Raw genomic sequence first — 23,852 nt, 5'->3', positions numbered from 1 at the left:
TGCCCCCCCCCCCGTCTTTCTCTGCTCTCTCTCTCAAATAAATAAACGAAGGTTTAAAGATCTATTTTTATTTATTTATTTATTTATTTATTAGAGACAGGGGGAGAGTGAGAGAGAGAGAGCAAATAGATACGCCAGGGCTTCTAGCCACTGCAAACAAACTCCAGACGCATGCACCACCCTGTGCATCTGGCTTACGTGGGAACTGGAGAATTGAACCTGGGTCTGTAGGCTTTACAGGCATGCGCCTTAACCGCTAAGCTATCTCTTCAGCCCCAACAAATAAAAGTTTAAAAAACCCATTTAAACAAGGTAATTGAAATAATTTTTTTTTTTTTTTAAAGCACAAGTATATCATACTCTAAGAGCCTCATCAAACTACTCTTGGGGATTGACATATTACAGGTGAGATTTCCACATTTTTGTGAACATGTTATGTGACTAGAGCCCATTGTTGAGTAGGGCTAATTAGATAGTTTGGATATGCAACAGCTTTACCATGGCAGTTTGGCTGAGGTTAGTCTGGTAAGCAATATCTGTGTCTTTGAGTTGTTACTAGCCTGGGTCATCCAACAGTCCCATTCATTCCCTCAGCTTCTTATTCTTTTTTTTTTTTTTTGGTTTTTCGAGGTAGGGTCTCACTCTGGTCCAAGCTGACATGGAATTAACTCTGTAGTCTCAGGGTGGCCTTGAACTCATGGTGATCCTTCTACCTCTGCCTCCTGAGTGCTGGGGTTAAAGGCATGCACCACCACACCCGGCTTTCCTTCTTCTTTTTAAAAAAAGAATATACAGATGCATGTGTCACTTTGTGCAGCTGGCTTTACATGGGTACTGGAAAATCAAACTCAGGTCCTTAGGCTTTGCAGGCAAGCGCCTTAACCGTTGAGCTCTCTCTCCAGCCCCACTTTACTTATGTATGTATTTATTTATTTAATTATTTACTTATTGGAGAAGAGCGAGAGAAGGGCAGATAGAGAGAATGGGCGTGCCAGGGTCTCCTGCCACTACAAATGAATTCCAGACACCTGTGCTACCTTGTGCTTACCTGGGTCCCGGGGAATTGAATTGGGTCTTTAGGCTTTGCAGACAAGTGCTTTAATTGCTAAGCCATCTCTCCAGTGCCCCTTTTTAAAATTTTCTTTTTCCTTTTGGTTTTTCCTTGTAGGGTCTGACTCTGGCCCAGGCTGACCTGGAATTCACTATACAGTCTCAGGGTAGCCATGAACTCACGGTGATCCTCCTATCTCTGCCTCCTGAGTGCTGGGATTAAAGGCGTGCACCACCACACCTGGCTTGCTTTTGTTTTTTTGAGGTAGGGTTTCACTGTAGTCCAGGCTGACCTGGCATTCACTATGTAGTCTCTGGCTAGCTTTGAACTCACAGTGATCCTCCTCCTTTTCCTTCCTCCCTCTCCAATACATAAAAATGTGTTTTAGAAATCTCAAATTGGACCTGGAGAGATGGCTTAGCAATTAAGGCACTTATGTGTGAAGCCTAAAGACCTAGGTTCGATTCCCCAGGACCCACGTAAGCCAGATGTATTTGGTGGCACATGTGTCTGGACTTCCTTTGCAATGGCTAGAGACCCTTACATGCACATTCTTAGAAAGAAGGGAAGGAAGGAATTGCTCTGAGTTTGAGGCCAGCCTGAGATTACATAGTGAAGGCATACCACGTCAGTCTAGGCTAGAGTGAGACCATACCTTGAAACCCTTCCCCCCCCCAAAAAAAATTTTTTTAAGTCTCAAATTGTTTTAAGTAAGTTTGTGATTTGTGTTGAGCTGCATTAATAGTTACCTTTGTTCTCATGCAGCCCATGGTCCACAGGTTTGACACCCTTGAAATTAAAAGATGCTTGCTATTCAGATAATTCTTAAATGTGTTTACAGTATAGCTTCATAAATTACTTTGAGGACAGGTACATCCACAGATTTCAACCACATGATTACTTCTTTGCCTATTCTCTTTTCTTTTCGGAATATCCTCTTTCACATGTGCAGATGTGGTTCATGTAGAATTTTATCCTCATATTTTGTTGTCCTCTGCTCTTCAGGCAAGACCTGATGCCTCAGTGTTAGTGCCAGTGGTTGCTTAATGTGAAACATCCTGGTGGTGTAAAGGTTTTCAGGAAGTCTTATGCCTTCTTTCACATTTTTCCTTTGTGTAATGTATCATCTCACATTAACCTCAGTTTATTGAATCCCTCAGCATTGTAAGGTTTTTTTTTTTTTTAAGGTAGGGTTTCACTCTAGCCCAGGCTGACCTGGAATTCACTATGTAGTCTCAGGGTGGCCTTAAACTCACAGTAATCCTCCTACCTGAGCCTTCCAAGTGCTGGGATCAAAGGCATGTGCCACAATGCCCAGCTCTGTAATGCCTTTTAAAAGAATTTTTTTTAAGCATTTAAAAAATTTTTTTAAGTTTCTTAATTGGAAACAGTGAGAGGGAGAGAAAGTGTTAGAGAGAGAGAGAGAGAGAGAGAGAGAGAGAGAGAGAGAGAGAGAGAGATTGAGAAAATGGGTGTGCCAGGGCCTCTAACCACTGTAAACAAACTCCAGATACATGTGCAACCTTGTGCATCTGGGTTACGTGGCACCTGGAGAATAGTACATGGGTCGTTAGGCTTCACAAGCAAGCACATTAATTTCCAATACATCTCTCCAGTCCTAAAAATATTTTATTTATTTATTTTTTGTTTATTTTTCAAGGTAGGGTCTCTCTCTAGCCCAGGATGACCTGGAATTCACTATGTAGTCTCAGGGTGGCCTTGAACTCATGGCGATCATCTTACCTCTGTCTCCAGAGTGCCTGGGATTAAAGGCATGCACCACCATGCCTGTCTTATTTATTTATTTGAGAGAAAGACTGTGTTGCCAGGCCCTCTAGCCATTGCAAATGAATTCCAGATGTATGTGCCACCTTCTGCATCTGCTTTACGTGGGCACTAGGGAATTGGACCTGGGTCCTTTTGCTTTGCCAGCAAGCACCTTAACCACTACACCATCTGTCTAGCCGCTAATGGTATTCTTCTGTACAATCTAGTTACCAACCTTGATATTGTAATAGCATACCTGCTTACCCTTTTTTTATTTAATTTTTTTTTTATTGACAACTTCCATAATTGTAAACTATCCCAGGGTAATTCCCTCCCTTCCCCCATTTTTCCCTCCCCCCATTTTCCCCTTTGAAACTCCACTCTCCATCATACACCACCCCCCATCAATCTCTCTTTTATTTTGATATCATGATCTTTTCCTCTTATTATGATGGTCTTGTGTAGGTAGTGTCAGGCACTGTGAGGTTGTGGATATCCAGGCCTTTTTGTGTCTGGAGGAGCATGTTGTAAGGAGTCTTACTCTTCCTTTGGTTCTTACATTCTTTCCGTAGTGTCTTCTGCAATGGACCCTGAGCCTTGGAAGGTGCGATAGGGATATTTCAATGCTGAACACTCCTTTGTCACTTCTTCTCAGCACCATGATGCCTTCTGCTACTCACCATTTTGACCTGGGAATAAATAGACATTTGTATTGTATATCTTGAGACCATCTCATAACTCTTTGTCTTATTTTTCAGCCTGCCATTATCACAGTGTTATTTGAAAAGTTACCACAATTTCTTTTTGAAAAGTAAGTGGAGTTATTTTGAAATGCTCAAAGCACACTGATGTTGTTAAGTATCTTTCTGGTAAGCTTATTTTGAAAAATTACAGTGTTATATTTATCATGACAGGTCTTTGTTGGTTGGAATGAACAGTTTGAACAGGTTCCCTTATATATTGCTAATGTAGATATAAATCAATTTGTTCATTTTGACCATCAACAGGTTGATTGTTTCAACCTATGGGGGCTTGGCTTGATGTATTATGCTTGTAATCTCAGCATTTGGATGGTGGAGGCAAGAGATCCAAAAGTTAAAAATCAGCCATGTAGTGAATTGGAGGCTAGCCTAGGCTACATGATACCCTGTTCCAAACAATCAAGAGGCTGGGGAGATGGTTCAATAGATAAAGCACATGCCATGTGGGCATGAGTGTCCCAAGTTCAAAACCCTACCACTCAAGTAAAAAGGCCAGAAAACTGTAGCAAACATCGATAATTCTAGCCACTGGTATGGGGAAAAAGGGAAGCAGAGACAAGAGAATCTGCTGCAAGCTCTGGGTCCAGCTAGTCTGGTGAAAACGCAGCATTTAACAATGAGAGACCTTGCCTCAAAGCAGATGGAAGCACTTAAAACATGAAAACACACAGACACATCATACAGACACACACTTACATGTGCATGCATGTGTGTGTGTGCACACAACACAATAATCTAGCGAAATGACTCAGTGGGTAAATCAATCTTCCCCCACTCTGGGATCACTGAAAAGGTAGTCTAGCTGAGTCAGTGAACTTTAGATTAAGGAGAGACCTTGTCTCAAGGTAGATAAATAGTGATAGAATAAGGCATCTGACATCCAACTGACCTCTTCCTACATATACATGCACACCACACATGTACACATGAAACTGAAAAAGATTCAATATGTGGGCTGGTAATACAATTTAGTAGTAGAGTATGTTTTACATGTACAAAGTCCATAATTTGATCTCTAGCATTTAGAAAAAAAAGAAAAACTCTATATTTTTCAAACTATTTTAAAACGTTTATTTGATAGCATATGTGTTTTTCACGGCAGAATCTCTTGTTACTGCAAAGAAATACTTGTCATGTTTTATGTGGGTGACTTGCTACCTAGGCTGGAAGGCTCTGCAAGCAGGTGCCTTTAACTGCTGAGCCATGTCCCCAGCCTGAGATTTTTCAAAATTCTTCATTTTGATTGCTGTGTCTTCTAATTTATCCTAAGATGCTAATTGAATTAAAATGAACCCATAAGTGCTGGGAAGACTGCTCAATGGTAAGAGCGTTTCCTTGCAGAGCCTGCTGGCTGGGATTCAGTTAACAAGCCATCCATGAAAATTGGATGCAAAAGGTAGCACAGTATCTGGTGTTTGTTTCCGTGGTAAGGCCCTGGTATCCTGGCATACCACTATCCATACAAACAAACAAAAAATTTTAAAAATTAAAAAAATATAAGAGGGACTGGAGAGATGGCTTAGCAGTTAAGGTGCTTGTCTGCAAAGCCAAAGGACGTAGATTTGAATTCTCAGGACCCACAGAAAGCCAGATTCCCAAGGTGGTACATGCATCTGGAGTTCATTTGCAGCAACTAGAGGCTCTGGTATGACCCTTCTCTCTATCTGCCTCTCTGTCTCTTTTTAAAATTTATTTATTTGAAAGCAAAGAGATGGAGAGAGGAGAGACAGAGAGAATGGATACTGCAGGGCCTCCACCTGCTACAAATGAAACTCCAGATGCATGTGCCTCTTTGTGCATGTGTCTTTACATGGGTCCTGGGAAATTGAACCCAGGTTGTTAGGCTTTAAAGGCAAGTGCCTTAACCACTGAGCCATTACTCCAGCACCCACCCCCACCCTTTCTTTTTAAATTTGAGGTAGGATTTCATTCTAGCCCAGAGTAACCTGAAATTCACTATGTAGTCTCAGGGTGGCCTCAGACACATGGAAATCCTCCTACCTCTGCCCCCTGAGTGCTAGGATTAAAGGAATGTGCCACCACTTCCCGGCTCACTGTCTCTTTCAAATAAATAAATATAAAATATTAACAAAAATATTTTTAAAAGAAAAGAAAACAAAGATTGAATGAGAACAAAGATAGTGCTGTTCAGCTGATCATGGTGGCTCATGCCTGTAATCCTTAGGAGGTTGAGGTAATAGGATTGCTGAGTTTGAAACCAGCCTGGGCTACATAGTGAGACTTTGCCTCAAAATTTAAAAAAGATACTACTACTTTGTGGTTTGAATCAGAAGTTGCCCCCATAAACTCATGTGTTTTGGGTATTTGGTCCTCTGCTGGTGGCAACTTGGGAGGTGGGTCCTTGCTAGAGGAGGTATATTGTTGCAATTAGCTGCTCTTGGTCAGTTTTTTGTTTCATCAATGTGAAGATAATTATAACACACTTAAAAAAAACTACAAATAACTTGAGATACTATGTAAAATTTATATATGTTGAGGACTATTTAATACTGTACATTGATTGAAAGTAAAAAAATAAGCCCAAAATTCATTATCAAGGCATGGTGATATACATCTGTAATTGTAACACTTGGGAGACAGAAGGATCATGTTACAAATCAGTATTTATAGTTCATTATAGTATTTGTTTTGTTTTTGCTTTGTACATTGTTGCAGGGTCTCCAAATATCACCTAGGCTGGCTTTGAACTGTCAGTTCTCTCTCAGCCTCCTGAACACTGGGATTGCATGTGCATACCACAATACATTGCTCAGTATTTTTTTTTTAAAGACACCCACACAAACAAACTTGTATGTTAATAGTGGTCCCTCTGGCATGGCAAAATTGTAGCTATTTTTAGTTTTTAATTTTTTGGGGTCTCACTCAATCAATGATAAATTCCCCTCACATCCCCGTTTTTCCCATCACAAATCCACTCTCCACCAATCATATCCCTTCCCCTTGTCAATTAGTCTCTATTTTGATGTAATCATCTTTTCTTCCTGTTATGAGAGTCTTGTGTAGGTAGTGCCAGGTACTGTGAGCTCATGGATATCCAGACCATTTTGTGTCTGGAAGCGTGCATTGTAAGCAGTCCTACCCTTCCTTTGGCTCTCACATTCTTTTCGCCACCTCTTCTGCAGTGCACCCTGAGCACTTCTCAGCATGACGCCTTTTGAGTGATCACAGTGGTCACTGCCATTGGAAAAGAGAAGCTTCTGTAACAGTGAGAGTAGCGTTAACACATGGGTATAAACATTAAGAAAAGCACTTACATGGCAGTTTGGTGGGCATAATATATGTATTTAGCCAAGCAACAGGAAGCATTACTTCCCTAGGGCTTATGACCTCCCCAGCCATAGGCTTTTCTTTTCTTTTCTTTTTTTTTTTTTTTTTTTTTTTGGTTTCTCAAAGTAGGATCTCACTCTAGACCAGGCTGACCTGGAATTCACTCTATTTTCAGGGTGGCCTCAAACTTATGGTGATCCTCCTACCTCTGCCTCCTGAGTACTGGGATTAAAGGCGTGCGCCACCATGCTCAGCCTGCCATAGGCTTTTGACTAAGTTTTAAGTGTCAATCACGTAATCCCTCCTTTGGAATGGGCCTGCAGTCCAATTAGCTGTTGGTTTCCCTCATAATAGACATGTCAGTATTGCATCAGTTGTCACATTTGGCCTGGCTGTCCATTCTTAAGGTTTGCAGTGTCCACTACTGTTTACCACTGTTGATGACTTCTCTTTCTCACTGGGCTGCATACAGTATAGCTTTTTTTCAGCTTTCTGTCAGCTGGTTGACAGAGAGGAGGTTTACAGCAGCCCAAGCAAAGTCATATTACTTTTTTTTTAAATTTTTTATTTATTTATTTGAGAGCGACAGACACAGAGAGAAAGACAGATAGAGGGAGAGAGAGAGAATGGGCGTGCCAGGGCTTCCAGCCTCTGCAAACAAACTCCAGACGCGTGCGCCCCCTTGTGCATCTGGCTAACGTGGGACCTGGGGAACCGAGCCTCGAACCGGGGTCCTTAGGCTTCACAGGCAAGCGCTTAACCGCTAAACCATCTCTCCAGCCCCATATTACTTTTTTTAAAATTTTTTTAAAAAATTTATTTGAAAGTGACAGACAGAGAAAGAGGCAGAGAGAGAGAGAGAGAGAGAGAGAGAATGGGCGCGCCAGGGCCTCCAGCCACTGCAAACGAACTCCAGATGCATGCACTCCCTTGTGCATCTGGCTAACGTGGGACCTGGGGAATCGAGCCTCAAACCGGGGTCCTTAGGCTTCATAGGTGAGCGCTTAACCGCTAAGCCATCTCTCCAGCCCTAAAGTCATATTACTTTTAAGAGCTTCTTATTCAGTCATGTCATCCCTTCTTTCTGAAACCTCCCTGGCTGTATCCACTGTTAATGGTTTAGATCATTTTCTAGTCATCTTTTTCAACATATCTAAGCATATGACTACTGTTTTTATCTTTAAACATTTTATTTGTATTTATTTATTTGAGACTGAGAAGGGAGGAGGGAGGGAGAGAAATGGCATGCCAGGGCTGCACTTGAACTCCAGATGCATGTGCCACCTTGTGCATTTGTCTGGCTTACGTGGGCCTTGGGGAATCTATCCTGGGTCTTTTGGCTTTGCAGGCAAGTGCCTTAACTGCTAAGCCATCTTTCCAGCCCTTTTTTTTTTTGTTTTTTGTTTTTTGTTTTTGTTATCAACTGTATTTCTCCCATTGTACCCCATATGTAGTAAGTATACAGCAATGTTAACTGGCCAAAATTCTAGCTGTTATATAGTCAGAAAGGCTAAGGAATTAGAGGCATATCTCTGTATTAGAGGACCTGTTTAGCTTGTGTAAGTCCCTTGATTCTATCTCTAGCACTTCTCCCACCAATAAAAAGAACAGGAGTTGGATGGATGGGGGCTGGAGAGAGAATACTAAGTTCCTTTTCATTCTGACATTTCAGCACAAACAATGATGGAATTGACATGTCTCGACTCATTATCAATCAGCTAAAATGGCTTGATAGAATTGTGGATACCAAGGTAAGTTGGGTGGGTGGGTGGGGGTTATTAAATCACTTGGGTTTTAAAAGATTTAAGTTAGCTGGACATGGTGGCACATGCTTTTAGTACCAGCATTTTGGAGACAGGTAGGAGGATCACTGTGAGTTTGAGGCTAGCCTAAAACTCTGTAGTGAACTCCAGGTCAGCCTGGGTTACAGTGAGACTTTATCTTGAAAAACAAAACATAAGATTTGAACTTGATGTGGTACATACCTGAATTTCAGTACCCAAGAGGTAGAGGCAGAAGCAGGAGTATTACAGTAATTTGACTCTATCTTGGGCTATATAAGAAAAGTTTGTCATACTTGACCAAATATTTGAAACTTGAAGCGTTTTTCTCCTTTCTAAATAAAATCCTCACATATTTCCATTGTCCCATTAGCTTTTTCCAGTTTTCATAATTTGACAGTCATTTGACCCTTTAAATTTCTTCCAAAGTGAAGCTTAAGCTGGCTGTGGTAGTGCATTTATGTAATCCCAATACTTGGAAAGCTGAGGTGGGAAGATCTAAAGTTTAAAACCAGCCTGGGCCACATGGTAAAACCCTCCCTTAATTAAGATAAAAGAAGTTTATCCATTTATAGAGTTAAGCTAGTTTTCATTATGCAAGTTGAGACACTCTTATTGAAAATAAAGGAAGCCAGGAGTGGTGTTGCACCCTTTTTTTTTTTTTTTTTGAGGTAGGATTTCACTCTAGCTCAGGCTCTCCTAGAATTCACTATGTAGTCTCAGGGTGGCCTTGAACTCAGGGTGACCCTCCTACCTCTGCCTCCCGAGTGCTGGGATTAAGGCATGCACCACCACGCCTGGCAGTGTTGCACACTTTTAATCCCAGCACTCAGGAAGCAGAGGTAGGAGGATCACAGTGAGTTTTGAGGTCACTCTGAGACTACATAGTGAATTCCAGCTTAGTCTGGGCCAGAGCAAGACCTATGTCAAAGAGAGAGAGAAAGAGAGAAGCTTATACAATTACAAAAATTAGGTATCTTTTCTTATGCAAGTTAAACATTTGGGGAGATATTTATTAGTTTTTCAAAATTCAGAGAATGGGCTGAAGAGATTGCTCAGTGGTTAAAGGCCCTTGCTTGCAAAGCCTGAAGGCCCAGGTTTAGTTCCCCAGTACCCGCATAAAGCCAGATGCCCAAAGTAGTGCATGCATCTGGAGTTTGCAGCAGCAGGAGGCCCTGGCATGTCCATTCATTCTCAAATAAGTAGTTAAATAAATATATAATTTAAAAAATAGTGATAATAAAAAAGAGATTCGATATTGTATACAAGCAGATTATATTAAAGCGGGAATCTATCTATCTATCTATCTGTTTATCTATTTGTTTATCTATCTATATATTTATCTATCTATTTGCAAGCAGAGACACAGAGAGAGACAGGCAGAATGGCATGCCAGGGCCTCTGGCCGTTGCAGACAAAGTTCAGACACAAACACACCACTTTGTGCATCTGGATTCACATGGGGACTGGGGAATGGAACCCAGGTTGTCAGGCTTTGCAGACAAGCACCTCAACTGCTGAGCCATCTCTCTAGTCCCTAAAGATGGCATCATTTTAAACAACAAAATGCTTTTTATTTCTGAAAAGGGGTAAGACCCTAAACAATCTTCCTTCATTACAAATGTTTTGATTTCATGATGAGGAAAATTAAAGGAAGTTTTTGCAAGTACATAATTTGTTAATATAAATAAAGTTTGGTGATAAAGTTAAGTCTATTTTGAGCCAGTGTTTAACATCATATTTCTTTTCAGGTGGTTTATTTATTTATTTTTGTTTATTGAGGTAGGGTCTCACTTTGGCCCAGGCTGACTTAGAATTCACTGTGTAGTCTCAGGTTGGCCTCAAACTCACTGTGATCCTCCTACCTATGCCTCCTGAGTGCTGAGATTAAATGCATGTGTCACCATGCCCATCTAAAATATTATTTATTTATTTGCAAACATAGATAGATGAGAAACAGAGAATTGGTGTGCCAGGGTCTCCAGATGATGGAAACAAACTCTAGATGCATGCACCACTTTATGCATCTGCTTTACGTGAGTACTGGGGAATTGAACCCAGGTTAGCTTTTTAAGCAAGTGCCTTAACTGCTGAGCCATTTCTCCCTCTTTCCTTTTTTAAAAAATATTTTAGGGCTGTTAAGGCATTTGCCTCTAAAGCCAGAGGACCCAGGTTTGATTCCCCAGGACCCATGTTAGCCAGATGCATACTGGGGCACACGTGTCTGGAGTTTGTTTGCAGTGGCTGAAGGTCCTAATGTGCCCATTCTCTCTCTTTCTCTCCCTCTTTCTCTGTGAAATAAATAAAAAAAATAAATATATTAAAAAAGAAAAAACATATTTTATTTATTTCCTTACTTGAGAGAGAAAGAAAGAAACAGAGAGAGGAGAGAATGGGCATGCCAGGGTCTCTAGCCACTGCAAACGAATTCCAGATGCATGTACCACCTTGTGCATTGGGCTTTACATGGGTCCTGGGGAATTGAACCTGGGTCCTCTGACTTTGCAGGCAAGCACCTTAACTGCTAAGCCATCTCTCCAGCCCTTTTCAGGTGTTTTTGTTTGTGTTTTGTTTGATTTGCTTTGATTTTGTTATTTTGAAACAGAGAGTCTCAGTATTAAGATCTGATTAGCTGGAAACTTGCTTCATAGATTTGGATGACCTAAAACTTGTGATTCTCCTTCCTCTGCCTCCCAAGTGCTTGGTTTATAAGCATGTGTCACCATGCCCAGCTTCTTTTCAGATATTTCTAAAGTCATTTTTATAAATTTTAGCAGACATTCCAAGATAAATATTAGGGAAAACATTACTTAAGGAATCACATCGTGCTGGAATTTGGGGTCTGCTATGTAACTATGCGTGCTTGGATAACTCATATCCTTACATTTTGAAGATGGAAATTTTCATATGCACTCAAAGTTGTGAGATTAATTGAAATAACATATGTAGGGGAGTGTTAGATGATTACCACTCATCCTATATATTTTTTCTATTGTCTTGTGTTAATTTTGAAGGGTCACTTATCCTTTTTGTTTTTGTTTGATGGAGGTAGGGCTTCACTCTGGCCCAGGCTGATCTGGAATTCACTATGTAGTCTCAGGGCAGCCTCGAACTCACAGTGATCCTCGTACCTCTGCCTCCCGAATGCTGTGATTAAAGGCATGTGCCACCATGCCTGGCTCATTTATTCCTTAATTTGGGTCTTGAACCTGATTTTTGTTAGTTTTTTTTTTTTTTAGTTTTTTTTTTTTGAGGTAGGGTCTCACTCTAGCCCAGCCTGACCTGGAATTCACTATGTAGTCTCAGGGTGGCCTTGAACTCATGGCGATCCTTCCTACCTCTTCCTCCAGAGTGCTGGGTTTAAAGGCGTGCACCACCTTTTTTTTTTTTTTAATTTATTTGAGAGTGACAGACACAGAGAGAAAGACAGATAGAGGGAGAGAGAGAGAATGGGCGCACCAGGGCCTCCAGCCTCTGCAAACGAACTTCAGATGCGTGTGCCCCCTTGTGCATCTGGCTAACGTGGGACCTGGGGAACCGAGCCTCGAACCGGGGTCCTTAGGCTTCACAGGCAAGCGCTTAGCCGCTAAGCCATCTCTCCAGCCCACCACCTTTTTTTTGAGAAAGGATCTCACGCTAGTCCAGGCTGACTTGAAACTCAGTTGATGAAGCCAAGCTGGCTTCAAGCTCACAATGATCCTCCTATCAACTGTTGGATTTAAAGGTGTGCATCTCCATCCCCAGCCTTTGTTGGTTTGTTTTTGTAGTCATATTGTATACAGAGTAACTTAAGGTCTGTATTTTATGAGTGGATAGTGTTATTTGAAGTAATCTGCTACAATACTGATAGTGTCTTCCACTACAGGACCTCACCACTAAGATCATGCAGCTGATCAGTGTTGCTCCAGTGAACCTGCAGCATGACTTCATCATCAGCCTTCCTGAGATCCTAGGGGATTGTCAGCATGCCGAAGTGGGGAAAGAACTGAGGTAGATAAGCACTGAGACACTGTCTCCACATAGTGAGGCTCCCCTATTAGAGCGAGCTGACCTGGAATTCACTATGTAGTCTCAGGGTGGCCTTGAACTCTCGGCGATCCTCCTACCTCTGCCTCCCGAGTGCTGGGATTAAAGGCGTGCGCCACCACGTCCGGCAAGAGCTTTTTCACTACTGCATGAAAAGAGAAAAAATAATGTGGGATTCGGGGCTGGGAAGATGGCTCTGCAGTTAAAGGCAGCTGCTTTCAAAACCTTGGTAGACCTGTTTCACTTCCACAATACTGACTTAAAGGCAGATGCAAAAAGTGACACGTGTGCCTGGCATTTCTTTGCAGCAACATATACCATACACACACATCCACAAGTAATGTGTGCCTTTCTGTTTAAAAAGAGTTAGCTGGGGCTGGAGAGATGGCTTAGTGGTTAAGGTGCTTGTCTGTAAAGCCTAAGGACCCAGGTTCCATTCCTGAGTACCCATATAAATCAGATGCACAAGGTGGCACATGCATTTGGAGTTTGTGGTGGCTAGAGCCCCTGGTGTGCCCATTCTGTGTGTGTCTCTCTCTCAAATATATGTATGTATGTATGTGTATATATATATATTAAGTGTTCTCTGAGCTGGGTCTGGTGGCAAATGCCTTTAATTTCAGCACTTTGAAGGTTGAGGTAGGAGGAGCTCTGTGAGTTCCAGGCCAGCGTCGACTATAGTGGACTCCCTTAAACAACACCAGTAACAACCACCACCACAACACAAAGAGGTAGCTGGGCATGGTAGCACATACCTGTTACCCTAGCACTGGGAAGCAGAGGCAGGAGGATCAGGAGGTTTAAATTCATCCTTAGATACCTAGCAACTTCAGCCTGAGCATTATGAGACTAAGTCTCAAAAAGAAATAAAAAAGAGCCACCAAAAAAAGGGGGCTGGGTAGATTGCTCACCTAGCATACATGAAACTCTGAGTTTGATCCCCAGCACAGAGTATTATGTAGCCCAGACTCGCCTCAGTCTCACTGCCTAGCCAAGGATGACCTTGCTCTCCTGGTCTTCCTCCAAAATCCTAGGAATTGGAATTACGGGAATTCTCCCACTGCCCTTAGATAACAACTAATTCAAGACTAGATGTATAAGTCTACTCTGGAGAATTTCAACATGGTCTGTGACTTGTTTCTTCCAAGGCTTCTCAGGCTTCACATCAGAGTTGTTTATGGAACTTGTTGAGTAGCTTCATTTTTGGCCTAGGTGATGACTGTAGTTCAAAGTTCTGCATGTATCTACTGCTCAGGTCCATTGTTTACTGGAAATAGTAGTGTAATTAGTAGGTAGAGATTAGTAGGTAGAGAAGGGGAGAACTTGGCTGGGGAGATAGTTCAGCAGAGATAGTTTAACAGTTAATGCTGCTTGCAAAGCCTGCTGGACTGGGTTTGGTCTCCTAGTACCCTTGTAGTATGCATGCATGTAGAATATGTTTTTGTTTGTTTGTTTTGTTTTTTTTTCGAGGTAGGGTATCACTCTGTCCCAGGCTGACCTGAAATTCACTATGTAGTCTCAGGGTGGCCTCGAACTCATGACTATCCTCCTATCTCTGCCTCCTGAGTGCTGGGATTAAAGGCATACGCCACCATGCTCGGCTTTAGAATTTGTTTGCAGTGGCAGAAGGCCCTGGTGCACCCATTCATTCTCTCAAACAAGTGAAACTATTACAAAGGAATAGAGGAAGGAGAACTATATCCCTGGAGTAGAATGTTGTATTTTTTGCCTAGTGCTGGCAAGGTGACTCTGGGCTCTCCATGTAGGCATGTATTGAAAATCTGAACTGCTTCCCTCCTTGTAGATATATTGTTCTCCTTTTTGTTTTTTTGTTTTTTTTTTTTTTTGGTTTTTTGAGGTAGGGTCGCACTTTGGTCCAGGCTGACCTGGAATTAACTCTGTAGTCTCAGGGTGGCCTGAACTCAGGGTGATCCTCCTACCTCTGCCTCCCAAGTGCTGGGATTAAAGGCGTGAGCCACCACACCCGGCTCTCCTTTTTGTATATGTGTGTGTTTGTATAGGCACTCCTGGGTCTCTTGCTATTGCTATGCATATATTCCACTTGACACCTGGCATTTGTGGAAGCTGTGGAATTGAACCTGGGTTGGCAAGCTTTTCCAGAAAGCACCTTTAACCCCTGAGTCATCTCCCCAGCCCTTACTCAGATTCTTTTTTTTTTTTTTTTTCAGGTAGGGTCTCACTTTAGCCCAGGCTGAGCTGACCTGGAGTTCACTATCTGGTCCCAGGATGGCCACGAACTCATGGCAATCCTAGTTCTGCCTCCTGACTGCTGGGACTAAAGGCATCCACCACCATGCCTGGCTGATGTTCTGATGTCTTTCCTATGTGGTTTAAGACAGTTGTTCCCTCTGGATAGAGCACTGTTTTGCTTTCACAATGAACCTGTCCTTTTTTGTTGTTGTTGTTGTTATTTTAACTTATTTGTATAGCCTCCTCTTAGAATCCATCACTGCCCTTCTCACTTCTCTGAACACCATACACATACTTACCACACTTCATTATTACTATTGTGGATATTTGTTTTCAGGAAGGGTAGATGCCTACTCAGCAATAGTGACCTCCGAGTAATAAAGATGGAAGAGGGCTTCTCATTTCTACTTTCTTTGATTATTTTAATTGTTATACTGTGTTAGTTTTATAAGGAACATAATGACTTTCTATTACCTATGATTTCTAGAACTAAATGCACTTGGTTTTATGTATGGGTTCCCTTCTTAAATTCAGCTAACTACAGATTGAACACACACTAACATATCCAGACTTTCTGGTCATTATTCTTTAAACAATAAAGTATGGTAGTTATTTACATAACATTATGTTAGGTATTATAGGGGTGGGGATATGGTTAAAGGTACTTGCTTGCAAAGCCTGCAGGCCCAGGTTCAATTCTTCTGTCCCTTGCATAAAGACATAAAAAGTACTACATGGCTGGAGGAGTGGCTTAGTGGTTAAGGTGTCTGCCTGCACAGCCAAAGGACCCAGGTTCAATTCCTCAAGATGCATGTTAGCCAGATGTACAAGGGGGCACATGCATCTAGAGTTTGTTTGCAGTGGCTGGTGGCCCGGTGTGCCCATTCTATCTCTGTGTCTCCCCCCTTTCTCTGCCAAATAAATAGATAAATAATTTTTTTAATACGTATTTTTAAAAAAGTATTGCAAACATATTGCATTTATTTGCAGCAGCAAAAGATCCTGGTATGCCCCCTCCATACAAATAAAAATTTTAAAAGGTGGGTTGGGAGATGGCTAAAAATTAAAGGCACTTGTTTGGAAAGTCTGATGGCCTATGTTCAGTTTCCCAGTACCCACGTAAAGACAGATAAACAAAGTGGCACATACATCTGGAGTTTGTTTGCAGTGGCAAGAGGCCTGGTGTGCCCATTCTCTCTTTCTCTTTCAAATAAATACACATATTTGTATTTTTTTGTTTCAAATATTTATTAACAACTTATATGATTATAAAAAAATATCCCATGGTAATACCCTCCCTCCCCCCACTTTCCCCTTTGAAACTCCATTCTCCATCATATCCTCTCCCCATCTCAATCAGTCTCTCTTTTATTTTGATGTCATGATCTTTTCCTCCTCTTATGATGGTCTTGTGTAGGTAGTGTCAGGCACTGTGAGGTCATGGATATCCAGGCCATTTTGTGTCTGGGGGGAGCACATTGTAAGTAGTCCTACCTTTCCTTTGTCTCTTACATTCTTTCAACCACCTCTTCCACAATGGAACTTGAGCCTTGAAAAGTTGTGATAGAGATATTACAGTACTGAGCACTCCGGTCACTTCTTTTTTTTTTCCCCCCAACTTTTTATTAATAACTTCCATGATTATAAAAAATGCCTCATGGTAATACCCCCCCACCCCACTTTCCACTTTGAAACTCCATTCTCCATCATATCCCCTCCCTATCTCAATCAGTCTCTCTTCTAATTTTGACCAATGTTAATTTTTTTTTTTCGAGGTATGGTCTCAATCTAGCCCAGGTTGACCTCGAACTTGCAGTGATCCTCCTACCTCTGCCTCCCAAGTGCTGGGATTAAAGGCGTGCGCCACCATGCCTGGCTCTCTTCTAATTTTGATGTCAGGATCTTTTCCTCCTCTTATGATGGTCTTGTGCAGGTAGTGTCAGGCACTGTGAGGCCATGGATATCCAGGCTATTTTCTGTCTGGAGGGAGCACGTTGTATGGAATCCTACCCTTCCTTTGGCTCTTACATTCCTTCTACCACCTCTTCCACATTAGACGCTGAGCCTTGGAAGGTATGATAGAGATATTGTAGTACTGAGTGCTCCAGTCACTTCTTTCCAGCACCATGATACCTTCTGAGTCATCCCAAGATCACTGAGTTCTTTGTATATCCTAGATATTAATCCTCTATCAGATGTATAGCTGGCAAAGATTTTTTCCCATTCTGTAGGTTGCCTGTTTGCTTTATTCAGTGTCCTTTGGTATACAAAATCTTTGTAATTTCTTGAGGTCCCAGCGGTTAATCTGTGGGTTTTTAAAAAATTTTTATTAGCATTCTCCATGATTATAAAAAAATATACCATGGTAATTCCCTCCCTCCCTCCCCCACACTTACCCCTTTGTGAATCTGTGGTTTTTATTGCCTGAGCAACTAGGGTTATATTCAGAAAGTCTTTGCCAAACAATATGTTGAAGGGTTTCCCCTACTTTTTCCTCTAGCAGTTTCAGAGTTTCAGGTCTGATGATGTTAAGGTCTTGAATCCATTTGGACTTAATTCTTATGCATGGAGAGAGAGAAGAATCTATGTTTATCCTTCTACAGATACATATCCAGTTTTCCCAGCACCATTTGCTTGAAGAGGCTGTCTTTTCTCCAATGAATATTTTGGCATTTCTATTGAATATCAGGTGGATATAGCTACCCGGACTTACATCTGGGTCTTCTACTCTGTTCCACTGATCTACATGTCTGCTTTTGTGATAGTATCATGACTTTTTTTTTTTTGTTACTATGGCTCTGTAGTATAGGTTAAAATCAGGTATGGTGATGCCACCAGCTTTATTTTAGTTGCTCAGCATTATTTTAGATATTTGAGGCTTTTTTGTGATTCCAAATGAATTTTTGGCTTGTTTTTTCTATTTCCATGAAGAATGCCATTGGAATTTTGATGGAAATTGCATTAAATATGTAGATTGATTTTGGTAAGATTGCCATTTTCACAATATTGATTCTGATCCAGGAACAAGGGATGTTTTTCCATCTCCTACTGTCTTCTGCAATTTTTTGCTTGAGTGTTTTATAGTTTTCATTGTACAGATCTTTTACTATGTTGGTTAGGTTTATTCCAAGGTACTTTATATTCTTTGATATAATTGTGAATGGAAGTGATTCTCTGATTTCATCCTCTGTGTGTTTGTTGTTAGCACATAGGAAGGCTTCTGTTTTCTGTATATTTATTTTGTATCCTGCTACATGCATGGCTGTAGGTGTTTATCAGCTCTAACAATTTGTTGGGAGAGTCTTTAGAGTCCTTTATATATAGAATCATGTCATGCAAATAATGATAACTTGATATCTTCCTTTCTAATTTGTATCCCTTTTATGTGTGTCTCTTGCCTTATTGCTATGGCTAAGACTTCCAGTACTATATTAAATAAAAGTGGGGACAGTGGACACCCTTGTCTTGTTCCTGATTTTTTTTGGAAAAGCTTCTAGTTTTTCCCTGTTTAGTAATATGTTGGCCTTAGGCTTGTCATAAATAGCCTTTATTATATTCAGATATGTTCCTTCTATTCCCAGTCACTGTAGGACTTTTATTATGAAGGGATGTTGGATTTTGTCAAATGCTTTTTCTACGTGTAATGAGATGATCATATGATTTTTGTCCTTCAGTCCATTTATATAATGTATTACATTTATCGATTTGTGTATGTTGAACCATCCCTGCATCTCTGGGATAAAGCCTACTTGGTTAGGGTGAATGATCTTTCTGATATACTCTTGTATTCTGTTTGCCAATATTTTGTTGAGAATTTTTGCATCTATGTTCATGAGGGAGATTGGTCTGTAATTTTCTTTTGTTGTTCTATCTTTGCCTGGAGTTTGGTAGGATTCCTTCTTTTTCTATTTCATAGAAAAGCTTAAGAAGTAATAGTGTTAGTTCTTCCCTGAAGGTCTGGTAAAATTCAGCAGTGAATCCATCTGGGCCTGGACATTTTTAGTTGGGAGATTTTTGATAACTGCTTGGATCTCCATACTTATTATATGTCTATTTAAGTAATTAATCTCATCTTGATTTAATTTAGGTAGGTCATATAAATCAAGGAAATCATCCATTTCTTTCAGATGTTCATACTTAGTGGAGTATATGTTTTTATAGTATGTCCCTATGATTTTTTTAATTTCTCTGGTATCTTTTGTGATGGTGTCTTTTTCATCTCTAATTTTATTAATTTGTGTCTGTTCTTTCTTTCTTTTGGTCAGATTTACTAAGCATTTATCAATCTTGTTTATCCTTTCCAAGAACCAACTCTTTGTTTCATTGAGTCTTTGGAATTTTTTTTTTTTTTTTGGTTTCTATTTCAGTAATTTCTGTCCTAATCTTTATTATTTCTTCCCGTCTATTGATTTTCTGTTAGTCTTGTTCTTCTTTTTCCAAGGTTTTAAGGTGAAGCATTAGGTCATTTACTTGAGACCTTTCTAGTTTCTTAATATAGGCACTTAAAAGCTATAAATTTACCTTTTATGACTGCCTTCATTGTGACCCAAAGGTTTTGGTATATTGTGTTCTCATTATCATTTGACTCCATGAATTTTTTGATTTCCTTCTTGATTTCTTCATTGACCCATTCATCATCTAGTAGTGTATTGATTAGTTTCCATGATTTTGTGTATGCTCTATAGCTTTTCTTGCTATTGATTTGTAGTTTGATCCCATTGTGGTCATATAGAATGCAAGGAATTATTTCAGTTTTCCTGTATTTGTTAAGACTTGTTTTGTGTCATAATATATGGTCTATTTTAGAGAATGTTCCATGTGCTGCTGAAAAGAATGTATATTCTGCAGCATTTAGATAAATGTCCTGTATATATCTGTCCTGTATATATCTGTTAGATAAATGTCCTGTGTATATCTGTTAGGTCCATTTCTTCTATGACCTCATTGATGAGAGTGGGATGTTGAAGTCACCCACTACCACTGTGTTTGGTGTTATCTGTGACCTTAGTTCTAATAGTGTTTGTTTGATGAATTTGGGAGCCCCTATGTTAGGTGAATATATGTTGAGGATTGTAATGTCCTCCTGTTGGAGTGTGCCTTTAATCAATGTAATGTGACCTTCCTTATCTTTCTTATCTAACGTTGGACTGAAGTCTACCTTGTGAGATATTAGGATAGCAACCCCTTCCTGTTTTCTAGGCCCATTTGCTTGAAACACCGTTTTACAACCTTTCACCCTAAGATAGTGTCCATCCTTTGTAGAAAGGTGAGTTTCTTGGAGGCAACAAATTGAAGGATCCTTCTTTTTTTTTAAAAAAAAAAAAAGTTTTATTTATTTGTAGGAGAAAGAGAGGAAGAGAGAGATGGCATGTGTCAGTGCAAACAAACTCCAGATGCATGTGTTACCTTGTGCATCTGGCTTACATGGGTTCTGGGGAATTGAACCTGGTTTCTTTGGCTTTCAGGCAAGTGCCTTAACTGCTAAGCTATTTCTCCACTCCCAGGATCCTGCTTTTGTTTTTTTTTTTAATTTTTATTATTTATTTATTTGACAGTGACAGACAGAGAAAGAGGCAGATAGATAGAGAGAATGGGCGTGCCAGGGCCTCCAGCCACTGTGAACAAACTCCAGACGTGTGGGCCCCTTGTGCATCTGGGTAACATGGGTCCTGGGGAATCAAGCCTCAAATTGGGGTCCTCAGGCATCACAGGCAAGCGCTTAACTGCTAAGCCATCCCTCCAGCCCAGATTCTGCTTCAAAATTTTTTTTTTGTTCATTTTTATTTATTTATTTGAGAGTGATAGAGAGAGAAAGAGGCAGATAGAGAAGGAGAGAGAATGGGCGCGCCAGGGCTTCCAGCCACTGCAAATGAACTCCAGACGCGTGTGCCCACTTGAGAATCTGGCTAAGGTGGGTCCTAGAGAATTGAGCCTCGAACCAGGGTCCTTAGGCTTCATAGGCAAGTGCTTATCCGCCAAGCCATCTCTCCAGCCCGGATCCTGCTTTTTAACCCAGTCTGCAAATCTATGTCTTTTGATTGGTGCATTGAGGCTGTTGATATTAAGAGATATTATTGAAAGGTGTGTATTTAATTTTGCCATTTTTTTTTTTTTTGTAGTTCTTCCAGTTTTACCTTTGCTCTCTTGTGTTAACTAGTATCTGAATGTTGTTTGTTTTTTCCAGGTTCTTTATGTGTGTGCTTTTCTTCTATGATTTTGTTGAAGATGCCTACTCTGCCTTTGGAGTGAAATTCTTCTCCTTCTATACCCTGAAATCTTATGTCTGATCTTTTCATAGTGTCCCGAGTATCTTGAAATTCTCATTCATACTTTCCTATTAGTTTGTCTTTCTCTTTGTTGGATTGTATTAGATCTGTCACCTGGTCTTCTAGTTTAGGTCATCTGTCCTCTCCTTCATCCATTCTACTGGTGAGATTTTCTACAGTTTTTTATTTCATTAACTGTGTTCTTCATTGCTAGTAATTCTGACTGGTTTTTCTTTGTTATTTCTATTTCCTTATGTATGTCTTGTATTGATCCTGTGTCTTCTTTGATTCCTTTAATTTTCTCTTTCATTCCTTTGATTTTTTTTCTTTGACTTCTTTGAGCATATTTATAATCATTCTTTTGAATCTTTCTCAGGCATTTCGTCTAACTCATTCTTTTTTTTTTTTTTTTTTTTCCGAGGTAGGGTCTCACTCTGGCTCAGGCTGACCTGGAATTCACTATGTAGTCTCGGGGTGGCCTTGAACTCACAGCGATCCTCCTACCTCTGCCTCCCAAGTGCTGGGATTAAAGGCGTGCACCACCACGCCCGGCTTTCGTCTAACTCATTCTTACTGGAGGTCATTTCTGATGCATCAATACTTTTTAGTGGATTTGTATTGCCTTGATTTTTGGTGTTTCTTGTGTTATAATGTATATATTTTTGCATCTTGGATTAATTGAAAGCTTGGATTTTCTGGTTAGATGCATCAATCAATGTGATGTTATATATCTTCAGGGTAGGAGCTTAAGGTGCTAGGTGTGGCTCTCAAGACTCACAGTATATCTATAAAAGTGACCCTACATGTTGGGTTTGCCTGCTATGAGAGTATTCAAGTAGGCTGAGTGGAACAAAATACATTCACATTCTAATATTTAAAAAACAGTGTACACTTTCAATGAAAAACAGCACAGAGTATTTATGCAAGAGTAGGTTTTTATGACAACCAGATCCTCTTAGTGTCCTGACAACAAGGAGGTTAAGATTTCTGGTCTGTTGAGGCTTCCAAGTCAGCCTGTGACTGAGACCCTTCCCTAATGTTTAACAGAAGAGGAAACAAAGCCACTATAAATCAAGAAGCAACAAATAACAAGCCAAAAATATAGCATGTTTAAAAACTGTAGTGCCAGGCGTGATGGAGCACACCCTTAATCCCAGCACTCGGGAGGTAGAGGTAGGAGGCCACCTTGAGACTCCATAGTGAATTCCAGGTCAGCCTGGGCTAGAGTGAGACCCTACCTCAAAAAAAAAAAAAAAAAAAAAAAAGGAATTGTAAATCTGACCATCCATCAAATTTAACATATAATTTATCCTGCTATTGAAGGTGCAATTAGCACTTCAGGTTCAGGCCTATATACCAGGGTTATTAAGGGGGGTACTGACCTGGTCTAATCCCAGTTACCTTTCGGGATGATTTTGGTCTCAGTTATGCTGTGCTCCTGCTTGGGTCCCTCTTTGGTGTGCTGTGGGTTCAAGTAGGCTGGCTGTGTCGCTGGATCACTACTCTGTTTCCCAGTGCTGTGTACTGTGTTCTTCCATTCACTGGTCTCTGGTGCTTGATGGCGGTTGCTCTGGAGATGCGGGAGGAGAGGCTGTTCTCTCAGTGGTCCATGTGATCCCCTACCTCATGATCTGTTCCTCCCTTGTTCAATGAGGTTCTCCTATCACCTTTCAGTTTGCAAAGATCTCCAGTGTGAGTGGAAAATCCCATCACCTGGCTTTCCTGTGGCTCAAGATGAGCCTGGCAGCTGTGGCCTGGTGGACCTGATGCCATTGCTGCTAGAGCCACTTGTGCCTGCCTATGTGGGCTCTGGGTTCTCTGGATCTCTCCTACTTCTCTGCTGCTGTTTTAATTTCTTATACCCCTAACTTTTTAGTAAAAGTGTATTTTTTTTTTTTTGGCTTTTTCTCCACTAGGCTGCTTTGGTGTGATTCCTATGCTGCCATCTTAACGGGAAATAAATAAACATATTTAAAATAATTTTTTTAAAAAGCCGGGCCTGGTGGCCCATGCCTTTAATCCCAGCACTTGGGAGGCAGAGGTAGGAGGATCGCCATGATTTCAAGGCCACCCTGAGATTACATAGTGAATTCTAGATCAGCCTGGGCTAGAGTGAGACCCTACTTTGAAAAACTAAGAAAACAAAAAAAGGAGAAGAGCTATAAGTCTGGTAGAGGAGATTGAAAATATATAGGAAAATTGCAAAGTCATATGCAAATAACTATTATTTCATGTAAGGGACTTGTGCATTTGAAGATTGTGGTACCCATGGGAGACCTGGAAACAAATCTACTTTAGATACCTTCCTTCCCCCATTGTAGTGAATAATTTTCTCAAGTTGATATATGCCCAGCTCTGTTCAAACCATTATACAACTTTTTATTTTCTACTATTCACAGTGAACTATTGATGGAGAATACTTCACTTACTGCTCCAATCTTAGATGTCTTTTCCAGTCTTCGACTTGATGTGAACTTCCTCTCTAAGGTAGGAAAGACCCTAATTTTCAGAAACAAGACCAGCTATAACCAATGTCAGTCAGTCATTATTGAATTTTGGAATTATACTTAACATTTTTCTTTTCTTTCCTTTCCAATAAGTTTGATTGTATTGTAGATTGACTAGTTTTAAGCAATTTTTTTTTTAAATACTTATTTACATGCTGGGTGAAGTGGTGCATGCCTTTAATCCCTGCACTTGG

At 40.6% G+C, this 23,852-nt stretch overlaps 1 protein-coding gene across 1 annotated transcript in view; it reads left to right on the top strand.

The window, feature by feature from the left end:
- Positions 1-23,852, top strand: part of Fancd2 (FA complementation group D2) — a 174,658-nt gene that overhangs the window by 20,794 nt on the left and 130,012 nt on the right. The window contains exons 6-10 of the mRNA XM_045133802.1: positions 345-405; positions 3,577-3,629; positions 8,540-8,618; positions 12,514-12,638; positions 23,551-23,638. Coding sequence (XP_044989737.1) covers positions 345-405; positions 3,577-3,629; positions 8,540-8,618; positions 12,514-12,638; positions 23,551-23,638 — 406 coding nt within the window. The remainder of the gene's footprint in view (positions 1-344; positions 406-3,576; positions 3,630-8,539; positions 8,619-12,513; positions 12,639-23,550; positions 23,639-23,852) is intronic.

This window comes from Jaculus jaculus, chromosome 14 (assembly GCF_020740685.1).
Source record: "Jaculus jaculus isolate mJacJac1 chromosome 14, mJacJac1.mat.Y.cur, whole genome shotgun sequence".
NCBI lineage: Eukaryota > Metazoa > Chordata > Mammalia > Rodentia > Dipodidae > Jaculus > Jaculus jaculus.
Note: the sequence above shows the minus strand (reverse complement) of the source record. Positions and strands in the feature narration are given on the sequence as shown.